The sequence below is a fragment of the Phacochoerus africanus genome, chromosome 8 (genome assembly GCF_016906955.1).
Source record: "Phacochoerus africanus isolate WHEZ1 chromosome 8, ROS_Pafr_v1, whole genome shotgun sequence".
NCBI lineage: Eukaryota > Metazoa > Chordata > Mammalia > Artiodactyla > Suidae > Phacochoerus > Phacochoerus africanus.
This window is the reverse complement of record NC_062551.1, coordinates 89,453,791-89,466,548: the sequence shown is the minus strand read 5'-3', so window position 1 is coordinate 89,466,548 and position 12,758 is coordinate 89,453,791. Positions and strand designations below refer to the sequence as shown.

General features: G+C 43.6%; 1 protein-coding gene across 1 annotated transcript in view; it reads left to right on the top strand.

The window, feature by feature from the left end:
- The window catches only part of CSMD2 (CUB and Sushi multiple domains 2), a 648,967-nt gene that overhangs the window by 544,837 nt on the left and 91,372 nt on the right, over positions 1–12,758 (top strand). The window contains exon 44 of the mRNA XM_047793175.1: positions 719–864. Within this exon, the coding sequence (XP_047649131.1) occupies positions 719–864 (146 nt within the window). The remainder of the gene's footprint in view (positions 1–718; positions 865–12,758) is intronic.

Below are 12,758 nucleotides of genomic sequence, written 5' to 3'. Positions count from 1 at the left end.
GTGGTTACCAAACCACTGTGCTCTGAGTTACAGAGTTAGTGTATTTTGAGTTACTGTCAAACTGGGAATGTGAATTATTAGTTGATATGTACACTTTCCTAGACAGTTTTTTCCCAAACCACTGACTCTTTGGACAAAGATATACTTAGAATTCCACCGTGTGGAGGCTCCAGGCATCAGCAGGAGGTAGCAGGACTCTCAGAGTTTCCAGGGCTGGCTAACTGTAACCAGGCTGCCCCCAACTGAGTTCCCACTCAGTGTCCAGCAATGACTGAGAACAAATGGGAAGGACTAATAAGGCTCCAGGGAGGAAGCCTTTGCCCCAGGAAGGCCACACTGTATGTCTCTGCTTGGGGGACAAGGGAATGGGGCTGGCCTGGACAGCAGCCTGAGCAGGGGTACCTCCACTGCAGCCCCATCCTCTTGATGTGGGAAGACCTGCAGCCCTGCCCCATGGCTCCTGCTTCTCCCGGGAGAGTGCTGAGCCAGCATCCATTAAGGAGGCTGCTCTGGTGAAGAGTCCAGGGCATGAGGCGTCAATGTAGGCTTCGCTAATTCTATCAACTTTGTTGGGAGATTGGAGAGAGGTGCTCAGGGCATTGGGTGTTGGGTGCAAGGAGAGTTGCAGCCAGCCCCTCACTGAAGGCCACTGATGCACCAAGTGGAACAGGCAGCTGTGGTGTCACGTGACAAGGCAGGACCGTCCTTCCTCTTACAGGGATGGGCCACAGCAAACAGCTCCCCAGCTTGGAGCCTTCAGCCGGAGCTTGGCCAAGAAAACAATGCACAGCTCGTCCAACCAGGTGCTGCTCAAGTTCCACCGCGATGCGGCCACCGGCGGGATCTTCGCCATAGCCTTCTCTGGTATGCAAGCTGGGCCGGAGGGGGAGGGCCAAGCTCTCAAGTCCGGGCTGGGCTCCACTCCCAGCTCCCGCTTTTGTCAGTTGTCTGACTTGGAATGAGTGACACAGCCTCTCTGTGTCCTCAGGGTTATGAGAATTCAATGTGCAGCGCCTATGTGAGAGCTCCATAAATGTGTTCTCCATAAATGTGTTCTCTCTCCTTCACACCAGGAGGGCACAGGGGCCCATGACACTGATCCTTGGTGCCAAGTTCAAGTTGAGGGGCAGCAGAGTGAGGCTTCTTATCTTTCATTCACATCAGCCCCCCGGGCTGGGTTGTCTGTTTAGCTGCACCCCACCTTGTCCCTCAGCACATTCTGGAGGATTGTCCTGCTCCAAAGGGATCTGGGGCCTCTGTCCACCCCACAGGAAGTACTATGCATAAAGAAGTCATGGAGGAGTTCCCGTCCTGGCACAGCAGAAACGAATCCAACTGGAACCATGAGGTTGCAGGTTCGATCCCTGGCCTCGCTCAGTGGGTTAAGAATATGGCGTTGCTGTGAGCTGTGGTGTAGGTCACAGATGCGGCTCGGATTTGGTGTTGCTGTGGCTGTGGCATAGGCCAGCGGCAGCAGCTCTGATTAGACCCCTAGCCTGGGAACCTCATATGCCACAGGTCTGGCCCTCAAAAGACAAAAGACAAAAAAAAAAAGAAGAAGAAGAAGAAGAGGTCATGGAGAATTCAGATGGAGGAGCCTGAATGCTTCAGGGTGCATATGTCCTTATCGACAGCCTGTTTTCTTCTGAGTCCAAGGTTATGGACCTGGGTATCTTCTCATTTTTATTATAGTGGACACAGCATAACAAACTTATAGAAAGTTCTCTTGGGGCTTGTGTCCAGCCATGAAATACAGCCCCCATGCTTACAGTTTGCAGAACATGACACCTGTTTGGACTGGAGATCAAGAAAGCTTGACTTTAGTCCTGGCTCCACCTTGTGTATCTGATCTCGTGTAGGTCTCTGCCCAGCTTAAGACTTTAGTTTCTACGCCTGAAGAACAGGGGGCTTGGAGTTGGTGACCTCTAAGAATTCCATGAGGTAGTAAGGCAGACTTTGTTACCCTCGCTTTACAAACCAGGAGTTAGGGGTTCCCATCATGGCTCAGCAGTAATCAACCTGACTAGTATCCATGAGGACTCGGGCTCAATCCCTGGCTTCTCTCAGTGGGTCAGGGATCTGGCATTACTGTGAGCTGTGGTGTAGACTGCAGATGCAGCTCAGATCCTGTGTTGCTGTGGCTGTGGTGTAGACCGACAGCTGCAGCTCCAATTCAACCTTTAACCTGGGAACCGCCATATGCCGCATGTGCGACCCTAAAAAGAAAAAAGAAAAGTATAAAAAACAAACTAGGAGTGAGGGCCAGGAAAGGCAGGAGGGCTTGTCCAGAACCACACAGACGGAACTGGGAGGAAAACCCAGGCTTTTCAGCGCTGCACTGCCTGCTCTGTCGGGACCATGCAGTGTTGTTGCATTTATAGAAACTTGAGTGCATCCAGCCCTAAGTCCTTGGGAGAGGTGGTGATGTCATGACAGAAAGAGACAAAGAAACAAGACTATGAGAACATAGGCAGCTGCAGCCACCATCCCCGGGGAGCTGAGCCAGGCGAGCATGACATGGAGGTGAGACCCCAGCCCCTCCGTCAGCCTCCTACCCGCACCCTCCTGATGGGCCCACTCTCACCCATTGATGGGACCCAGGCTTTGAAGGCCAGGTCGTTTCAACTCCAGCTGACTTGCCCACAGAGTGGCAGCGTGTGGACTCCAGAGTCACACAGACTTGGGGTCACATCTCTGCCACATGTTAGCTGTGTGACCGTGGGTCTGTCACTTTACTTTCTGAGGCTTGATTTCATTATCGCAACAGGGGAATCGTAGCAGTACCTAACCTCACAGGGTTAAAAGAAATCACGCATGGGAATGCTTAGCTTCAGACACAAGACTATAAAAGGTGCTCAATAAATGGCACTTTTAATCTTAGTCGTCGTCCTTGTCATGATCATCGTCATTATTAGAGATGAACAGGATCCATATGACATCACCCCAGCCCCAGGCCAGCTCTCTTGTTCCTGCTCTTGAGCCTCCACCTGTGCCAGGACCAGGTGAAGGAGGCCCAGCACTGCCCTGGGCCAACCTGATTTCTGAGTTCTCCCGGGTAAGTCTGCTCAGGAGAGCACTTCCTTCTGTGTGTGCTCTGCCCACGGGGCCCCACCGCCCTCAGATGAGACATGGGACTCAGGTGCCAGCCCGGACCTGGTGGTCCAAGGCCTCTTGGACTAGAGGAGCAGGCAAGGGCCTGGGGGAGAGAGGACCCACTGCTAGGCTCAGGCCAGGGGGCTCGAGTGGGAGAGGCACTGTGCATGGGGCCGAGGGAGCAAGAAGCATGTTCTACCCACGCATAGGGCTTTTGACAGATCATGGAATATGGCAACATGTAAAAAGTGTGTGTAACATGCACACACAGTTTAAAGAAGAATAAGATGAACACCCATCGGAGAGCCTTAAGAAAAGAGCACAAGTACCTTTGACACCTCTAGGTGCCACCTCTAACATGTTACCCTGCGCACCCAGCAGGTAGCCCAGGCCCTGAATTTTGTGTTATCATTTATTGCTTTTCATTATAATTTTACTCCTTGGGTGTATGTCTCCAAAGTATATCTGTTGTTGGATTTCATACGTTACTTCTCTTTGTGTTTAATTTTATTGGAGTATAGTTTACTTACAATGTTGTGTTAGGTTCATATGTACAGCAAAGCGATTCAGTTATACATGTACATATGTCCATTCCTTTTCAGATTTTTTCCCATATAGGTTATCACAGAATACTGAGTAGACTTCCTGGTGCTACACAGTAGGTCCTTGTTTCTTATCTATTTTACACATAGTAGTGTGTATATTTTAATCCCAATCTCTTAATTTTTCCCTCCCCCTAGTATTGCCCCTTTGGTAACCACAAATTTGGTTTCAAAATCTTTGTGAATGAGTTCTTTAGTATCGTTGTTATTAGATTGTACGTATTCATGATCTCACATGCTATGTGTCTTTCTCTGTCTGACTTAGTATGATAATCTCAAGGTCCATCCATTTACTGCAAATGGCATTATTTCATTCTTTTTATGGCTGGGTAATATTGAAATGTATATATGTACCACCTCGTCCCTATCCATTCCTCTGTTGGTGGACATTTAGGTTGTTTCCATGTCTTGCCTATTGTAAATAGTGCTGCAGTGAACATTGAGGTGCATGTATCTTTTTGAATGATGGTTTTCTCCAGCTCTGTGCCCAGGAGGGGATTCATATGGCAGTTCTCTATTTAGTTTTTGAAGGAACCTCCATACTGTTCTCCATAGTGGTGGCACCAGCTTACATTCCTACCAACAGTGTGGGAGGGTTCCCTTTTCTCCGCACCCTCTCCAGCATTTCTTGTTTGTAGACTTTTTGATGATAGTCAGTCGGACTGGTGTGAGGCGACACATCATTGTAGTTTTGCTTTGCCTTTCTCTAATAATTAGTAATGTCGAACATCTTTTCATGTGCTTTTCGGCAGTCTGTCGTCTTTGGAGAAATATCCATTTAGATCTTCTGACCATCTTTTAATTGGGTTGTTTCCTTTTTTTGATATAAAACTGTATGATGTGTTTGTGTATTTTGGAATTAATCCCTTCTTGTTTTGTCTTTTTGTATTTTTTCTTTTCTTTTTTTAAATTTTTTTATTGTTATTTCCCCAATACAATTTTTTTTCTACTGTGCAGCATGGTAACCCAGTTACACATACATGTGTACATTCTTTTTTCTCATTTTATCATGCTCCATCATAAGTGACTAGACATAGTTCCCAGTGCTTTGCTTGCAAAGATTTTCTCCCATTCCATGGGTTGTCTTTTCTGTTTTTTGTGTATGTGTGTGGTTTCCTCTGTTGTGCAGAAGCTTTTGAGTTTAATTAGATCCCAGTTATTTACTTCTGGTTTTATTTTCCTTACTCTAGAAGGTGGATCAAAAAAGATACAGCTGCAGTTTATGTCAAAGAGTATTCAGTGTATGTTTTCCTCTAAGAGTTGTATAGTATCCAGCCCTATGTTTAGGTCTTTAATAAACCCATTTTGAGTTTCTTTTTGTGTATGGTGTAGAGAGTGTTCTAATTTCATTCTTTTACATGTAGCTGTCCAGTGTTCCCAGGACCACTTATTGGAGAGACTCTCTTTTCTCTGTTGTATATTCTTGCCTCTTGCATGTTTTTTCTGTTGTGTAAAGAATTGTTCAATAAGTGTTCTTCTGTGATGTGCTTTTTCTCACTTGAAATTAAGTTTTTGAAATTCGTGCTGATGCATAAGACTAGACTTAGATCATTTTTCAAAGCTGTATAGTATTCTGTTGTGTGAAAATGCAGTGATTTATCTAGTCTACTGTTAATAGGCATTTACATTATTTTATTTCAAAAAGCAGGCGCATTGTTTTAGATTCCTTCTTAGGGACTTGTACAGGAGTTTCTCTAGAGTATAAGCCTGTGTGGAATTGCAAGGTTGTAAGTCTTCACATATTCAGTTTTACTAGGTAATGCCAAATTGATCTCACAAGGTAATTATAACAGTTTACACTCTTCCTAGCAACTGAGGTAGAGATATTGTGGTTCTACATCCTTGCAAACGCTGGATTTTATTGGACTTTGTAAATTTTTGGCAACCAGGGGGGATAAGCAGTTCACTTTTATGTTGATAATAAGGATGAGAATCTTTTCATATCTTCATTGACTATCCATACTCCCTTTTCTGTGAAATGCCTGCTCCCCATATACAGCTTCCTTCTTCCAAGAAGAGAGAGAGAACAAACAAGTCGACAAATAAAACCTTTGCTATTTGTAATAAGTGCTATGAAAGAAAGAAATAAGATAGAAAACAAAAAAGTAGAGAACCTATTTCATGTAGAATAATTGGGGAAAACTGGTCTTAGGAGGTGATGTTTTAGATAAGAACTAAAGAAGGATGGATTCCGACTTGCAAAAAGTAGGGATTGGGAATGGGGTAAGGGAAAGAATGTTTGCTTTTTCATAGGCAAACATTAGCCCTAAATAAATTTCTTTTCATATAGGAACCAAAAAGAAGTACCTTAAAGAGACAGATGACAATATTCTACAGTATTTTTTAAATGACAAAATAGGGTTTGAATTGCAGGAAAAAAAGTGCCCGTGGAAGCATGCAGTTTAGGAAGCAGAAGTAAATCTTGGAAAGCATCTGCTTCCAGCATAAGAGTCTATGTAACATGGATTTCAAATAAGATGTCGCTAGCTAAAAGAGTCATAAGGGGAGGGGAGCTAAATCTCTTCCCTTCCCTTCCTGAACATCCGTTCTAAAGCTGGTAGGTGAAATGAAGCAAAGTAGATATCCACGCCCTCCATCAGGAGGTGGCCCAGGCCAGGGAGTCAGGGAAAGAAGGGAGTCCACCCTGAGGGGCAGCCTTGCATGAGGAGTTGGAGCCCATAGAGGTGAGAATCTCTGTAGGGACAGGGACGTGGGGTATCAGAGCTCCAAGCAAAACAAGGGGCAGGGTAGTGGAGCCCAAGCAGACTGAGGGGGACATCCACAAGGGGAGCAGTCAGAGCTCAAGGGAGTAGTGGCAGCTCCATGTGAAGAGGGAAGAGGGCAAGGACTTGAAAATAATGAAGGGAAGTTGCTAGTAAAGAGATCCCATGACCAAAGAACCAAAATACTAAAATAAAGTATTTAGGAGAAGAATGTGATGGATGGAATAGACATAATCAAACAAAACTCCCTGAGATGAAGGGAAACCTGTGCGCATAGAATAAAAGAGCTCCCTATAAACCAGGAGAAATTAAAAACAGCCTGGCAAGTTTTCCAAATTACAAGTATTAAGAAAGGGTAGAGGAAAGCTGCTAGCATCCAGGTTGAGAAAGTTAACTACAAGGAGCCCCCCAAATCAACAATGCTCAGATTTATTATTTTTGACATTTAATCCCAGAAAATAAAGGAGGCATTTTTAGAGATGTTGGAGAAAAAAAAAAATTGTGGGAGCTTCACGTGTGAAGACGAGAGAGCATCATTTGCAGATATCCAAGAGCTTGAAGTTAGTGTCACCCATGGTTTCAATCTGAATTGTCACTCAAGGATGTAGCCACCCAATGCGGGATGAACCAGAAACTGAATATAGAGGAGCTGTGTCAAAGAAAAGATAAAAGTGGGAAGCACTGACTAGCTAATCATGGATTTAAATCTGATAACAATATAGATCCAAAACAGAATGCAAATACTATGATTTTTTTTTTTTTTTTTTTTTAGGGCCACATCCACAGCATATGGAAGTTCCCAGGAGGAATTGGAGCTGTAGCCGCCAGCCTACACCACAATCCACAGCACACCAGATCCGAGAAGCATCTTCAGCCTGCACCGCAGCTCACGGCAACCCCACCAGATCCTTAACCCACTGGGTGAGGCCAGGGATTGAACCTTCATCCTCATGGATACTAGTCAGATTTGTTACTGCTGAGCCACAGTGAGAACTCCAAATACTATAATTCTTTTTTTTAATAATGATTTTTATTTTTTCCATTATAGCTGGTTTACAATGTTCTGTCAAAGTTTAAAAATAATTATTTCTTATTAACAAATGCCCAAGGAATTAGAAGAGGCAGATGAAAAATGAAATTTCTTTATCATCCATGAGGTAGAATCAATAGAGATGGTATTCAATTATTGATTTTATAATTAGAAAAATAAGAGTTCCAAGTATATATTTTACTCACTAATAGCTTAAAAATAGATTATAGCACTTCCAAATTGCTAAAAGGAAAAAATTAAACAAAACTTATATATAAAAGAAAATAAAGGACCTCATTGCCTATCCATTCTAAATTTATATGTATGACTGGGTCACTATGCTGTACAGCAGAAATCGACGCAACACTATGAATCAACTATACTCTAACAAAAATAAAATACAATTTTAAAAAATACCAGTCACCAGAGGAAAACAAGAAAATTTGAAATTTAAAAAAAAAAAAGAAAGGAAACTGTATAGAAACAAAAGATACAGAAAGTACAGGATCAGCAGAAAATAAAATAGTTCAAATATTATGACAAATGTGAATTTATTAAAGCCCAATTCCCTTTTAAAAATAAAAAGACTCTAAGATTAGGCTAAATAAAATATAACCAGATTTTCCATGCCAGGAATACAACTAAGACCATGTGATGGCTTTAAAATAAAAGGCTGGGTGGTGCTCTATTTAGCAAACACAAACAACAACAACAACAGTCAAAGAAAAGAGTAGCATTCAAAGAAGAAAACATTTAATGGAAAAGGAGGATTCTTTAATCATAGGGAACAATCTTTAATGATAATTTTTAAATGATAATCCTATTGGGAAGGTCATAGGGAGAAGCCCACTTAATGGTGGACAGTCGGAGAATACACATCCCAAGGTTAATTAACACAGTGGGATTGGCTACAGTCAAACATTTTCAGGTGTCTGCACAGCTCATAATGATCTCCACTGCCCCTCTCACTCGGGCACCTGTCGGTTTTGTTTGTGCATCATGAATCCTCTCCATCTACGCCCCCAACCCCAGTAACAGTAGCCAGAACCTGACTCCAGCAGAGATTCTCAGATGCTCTGTCTTGGGAACTTGAAATTGAACCTGAGAGATACTGCTTCTGCCTGGACGCATCTCCTGAAGAGAGAAGGTATAAATGCAAGTGCAGTGGATTGCCTGTCTTCTACTATCCGTGGAGAACCAGAAATAGAAAAGTCCGATGTGCAGAAAGAGAATTGCTGAGATACGTGGGAAAGTTTCCCAGATTCCCAGTGGCCATTCCCTTCTTCGTCCTCTGCCTTTATGAAGTCTGGCCCCAAATCCACCCGGGGGTTCGCTCTGCTCTGAGAAGTTTTTTGGCTTTGTTTACCTTGAGTTGATTTGTGTTACTTACCCCCAAGATTCCTAATTAACAATGCCCCCCAGTCCTATTTCTGGAAATTGTGCCAAAATATGTGCATAAAGATATTTCTTGATGTGCTATTTGTAACAGGGTAATTAGAAACAATCCACATGTAACATAATAGGAAATTGGGTGTGCAAGTTATCTCACACACACATGGAGGGAAATACAATCATTAAAAATCATTCATGTAGGAGTTCCTGTCATGGTGCAGTGGTTAACGAATCCGACTAGGAACCATGAGGTTGCGGGTTCGATCCCTGCCCTTGCTCAGTGGGTTAAGGATCCGGCGTTGCTGTGAGCTGTGGTGTAGGTCGCAGACATGGCTCGGGTCCCACGTTGCTGTGGCTCTGGTGTAGGCCGGTGGCTACAGCTCTGACTGGACCCCTAGCCTGGGAATCTCCATATGCTGCAGGAGCAGCCCCGGAAAAGAAAAAAAATCATTCATGTAGAATATATATCATTAATTAAGGGACATGTTAATTATACATATTCAATAAAGAAAAGCAAATAATCTGGGGAGCTCAGAGGATGGTATAACCAAAGGACGTGGTGACTGTGGACTCCTGAGACCACAGCCACCTTCCTTGTGAGGTTCTTGAGAAAGAGATCTACAGGAGCAGTGGCAAAGGAGGCATTTTAATATCCACTGGGCTTGGAACCCACGTCCCAATGCAGAGCCCACGGTCCTCAGGTGAACTGAACTGATCCATGTGAACCACACTTGTCCGTAAGCTAATTTGGCTTTAAGAGCTTCAGAGATTAGGTCAATCCAACACATCCATCAGCATGAGGGAGAACAAATCCAACAAGACTCAATGAGAAAGAAAACAACGTGCAATGAATGACCCACCATGGCTACTGCTGAGCTGACAGCTGCTTGACCTAAGAAAAGGAGCCCTGCCCACCAGGTAGCATGTTAACATGTGCTGGAGTCTGATAAGCTGGATCAGCCCCTCACCCCCAGGGGAGCAAGGGGATGGGGACAAACAGAAGCAGAGGAGTCTTGGATGTCCCCCTGCCCTCGAGTTCTGTGGCAGTAACATGGTAGATACAGTGTGTGTTGGGGAGGGAGAGGAGTTGACTGTTCAAGATCGAGAGTCATATACCGAAATGCTAACAATGGTTATACCCAGGTGATGAGATTTGGAGAATTTTTGTCTTGTTGCTTTTCAGTATTCCACCAGCTTTCTGCACTGAGCAGAACTTTGTAAGGTTTAAAAATTAATTTTAGGAATTCCTGCTGTGGCACAGTGAGTTAAGAATCTGACTGCAGCGGCTCAGGTTGCTCTGGAGGCTCGGGTTCAGTCCCCAGCCTGGTGCTGTATGTTAAAGGATCCAGTGTTGCTGCAGCTGTGGCTCAGACTCAGTCCCTGGCCTGGGAACTTCCATATGCCATAGGTGTGGCCATAAAAAAAAAAAAATTATGTAATGGGAAATCACCTGATCAGACTAATAACCACAAAATATAAAATATGCAGGCTGTGTTTAGGTGGAAATTTCTTGTTTTATTAATTAAAATTGATGACTTTCCCCTGAGCGCTCTAAATTGTGTGAGGACAAGGACTGTGTCTATCTGTTTACTTTTGCATCGTCAGCATCTAACAGTGCCTGACCCGGGGCAAGCCCCCCCCCCCAACTGATAATCATTAAATTGATCGAATTACAGAAGAATGAGAGCGCCCGGGGTTGGAGAAACTGACACTCTGTGGATGGTATTTGTTGGGGCAGTTTTCCTGGAAAGAAAACTGGAAGCATGTATCAAATACAGGCCTGGCCCTCCCTGACTGATATTAAATCAAGGTTAAACCTGTTTGGTTACCCCAGGAGGGCCTCTTGGTTTTAATACTCACACTTCATAAAGATATGTGTCACTCATTATGACATTCTTCAGCTGACACGCCCGTAGAAAAAAGTTAAATCCTCAAAACGTAATACAACATTTTAATTAAAACCACATGCAGGAAAAGTCTTAAGTGACATGCCAGCCTCAGTGGGTAATCTTTCAGAATGCCGTGCGAACATCCAGAATGTGTGTTTCAGGTCCCCTGGCTCTGAAAGGTATCACAGTGATGCTCGGCGTGGAGGGTCCTCTGCCACACGGAACTGCCCCAAACAGGTTCTCTCTGGGTCTTTCCTGTTGAGCCCTTGTTTCTGCCTAGGGTTTCTGTCTCCAGCTGAAAAGTTTGCACAGTGCCCTGAAAGTTTATGGTGCAATATACAATGCATAGAACTGCTGTTTTGTCACAAATATGTGTGGTTGTTTTCAATACTTCTGGTGTTTGGGGCTACACATTATAATTTTTTCCCATTTAGTTTTTATTTTTTTGTCTTTTTGCTACCTCTTTGGGCCGCTCCCGCAGCATATGGAGGTTCCCAGGCTAGGGGTCGAATCGGAGCTGTAGCCACCGGCCTACGCCAGAACCACAGCAACGCAGAATCCAAGCCACGTCTGCAACCTACACCACAGCTCACGGCAACCCGGATCGTTAACCCACTGAGCAAGGGCAGGAACCGAACCTGCAACCTCAGGTTTCCTAGTCGGATTCGTTAACCACTGCGCCACAATGGGAACTCCAATTTTTTCCCATTTAAAGTGATGGGAGGAAGTTCCCATCGTGGCTTAGTGGTAGCAAACCTGACTGGTGTCCATGAGGACGCAGGTTCGATCCCTGGACTCTCTCAGTGGGTTAAGGATCTGGTGTTGCCATGATCTGTGGTGTCGGTTACAGATGCGGCTCAGATCTGGCGCTGTGGCTGTGGTATATGCAGGCAGCTACAGCTCTGATTAGACCCCTAGCCTGGAAACCTCCATATGCCACAGTTGCAGCCCTAAAAAGATAGAAGAATAAAATAAAGTGATGGGAAAGAGGCCTCTACTTACAATCTTAGAAAACATCTGATTTCCAGGAATGGATTACTGACATTCAGTAGGAGATGCCTGTACTTTAAAAAGGTCACACACTTTCATCATTCCTGGTTTTAGAAAAAGAAAAATGCTTCATAAAAGATGTATATATAGAAGGCTAGTCATCACAGTTTCATTTTATTTTTTATAATGATTTTTATGTTTTCCATTATAGCTGATTTACAGAGTTCTGTCAATTTTCTGCTGCACAGCAAGGTGACCCAGTCACACATACACATATACATTCTTTTTTCTCACATATCATGCTCCATCACAAGTGACCAGACATAGTTCCCAGGGCTGTGCAGCAAGATCCCATTGCTTATCCATTCCAAATGCAATAGTTTGCATCTGTTAACCCCAAATTCCCAGTCCCTACCACTCCCTCCAGTTTCATTTTAAATTGCAAAACTTTTGAAACCTAAATAGTTAACAATACCATATTTGTTTAAGAAATTCTAGTAGATTATATGATTAAATCCACTATGAAGTCATTCAGTCATATTTTTGAAGAAATTTTTTTTGCTTTATTATTATTTTGTTTGTTTGTTTCGCTTTTTTTATGGCCACACCCACAGCATATGGAGGTTCCCAGGCTAGGGATCTAATCATAGCTATAGCTGCCAGCCTACACCACAGCCACAGCAACGCAGGATCCAAGTCGCATCTGTGACCTACACCACAGCTCATGGCAACACCAGATCCTTAACCCACTGAGCGAGGCTGGGGATCATACTGCAACCTCAGTACACCGTGATGGGAACTCCATATTTTTGAAGAAATTTAATTATGTGAGAAAATTCTTGCAATATAATAGTGAATGCACAAGGATCAAAATGAAATATATAATATGGTGCAAATTTTGTAAAGGAAAAATACACATGCAGAAGGTATATACACTAAGAATTTACAGCAAAGGGTTAACACTGGTTGTCTCTGAGAAGGCAATGGATGACTTTAATTTTCCTCCTACTGTTTTCATAGAAAATCTCAGATTTTCTTT